This window comes from Otolemur garnettii, unplaced genomic scaffold, assembly GCF_000181295.1.
Source record: "Otolemur garnettii isolate 467f Iridium unplaced genomic scaffold, OtoGar3 scaffold00014, whole genome shotgun sequence".
Classification (NCBI taxonomy): domain Eukaryota; kingdom Metazoa; phylum Chordata; class Mammalia; order Primates; family Galagidae; genus Otolemur; species Otolemur garnettii.
The window spans coordinates 14,302,325-14,303,233 of NW_003852409.1; the positions used below are offsets into that span (position 1 = coordinate 14,302,325).

At 33.6% G+C, this 909-nt stretch overlaps 1 protein-coding gene across 1 annotated transcript in view; it reads left to right on the forward strand.

Moving 5' to 3' along the window:
* MUSK (muscle associated receptor tyrosine kinase) overlaps window positions 1-909 on the forward strand; it is a 111,475-nt gene that overhangs the window by 104,269 nt on the left and 6,297 nt on the right. Inside the window, exon 14 of the mRNA XM_023510558.1 lies at window positions 429-630. Coding sequence (XP_023366326.1) covers window positions 429-630 — 202 coding nt within the window. The remainder of the gene's footprint in view (window positions 1-428; window positions 631-909) is intronic.

Here is a 909-nt window from a genome sequence, read left to right on the forward strand (position 1 = left end):
TTTCATTATTTATCTTCCATTATTTCTATTCTGTTTGTAAACTGACAGTAAATGTACATAAAAACTCAGCTTTGGAAAATATAACTACATGAAAATTTTTGATTTAATAACTTTCATGATTATTGTCAGATCATAAGCAAAATTATACAATATAAAGTGCACTAGCCCAGGATCTGCATTTATCTTAGGAAAAAACTATTTCCTCTTTCTGAGTCTCATCTGTATAATTCTATGATTCTAGAAGCTAAATTTACTTCTGATGAAATTTTAATGAATTCTTATAACTTGGACTTCATAAATATATAACCAGAGAAAACTGGATCCATATATATCCTTAATGTTAAATTTAGGTTACTGAGTGTTTAAATACAAAAACTGCTTCTTAAAAGTTGGAAAGTGAAAGAAAAGAATTATTATTTTACTTACAGCATTCCCACCAATGACGTCCTCGAAGCCGAGTGTGGACATTCCAAATTTGCCTTCCTCCTCCTCATCTTCCTTCTCTGTCTCACCTACGTACTCCATGACTGTAATAATCTCCATCATGTCCAGCTTTGCAATATTTGTGCTTCTTACCATAACTACACTTTATTGCTGCCGAAGAAGAAAACAGTGGAAAAATAAGAAAAGGTGAGATCTAGTTTAAGCCAATCACATGTAGCAATATTCTAAAACCTACATATTTCATATTGGAAAAGGAATGTGCGTAACCCTGCCGGTCCCTAATGAATCCATAGTGCTACTTAAAAATTAAGCACCCTCCCCACTATGATCTTTAAAAGTGCCAGTGAGGATTTGCATAGGATTACAAGTCTTGAGGTTGATCTTTCACAATAGATAGAATCTAAACAATAATTTGGAAGGAAATGGTTATTACTGCTCCTGTCTCTCCTCTCCGTCCCATTGCTC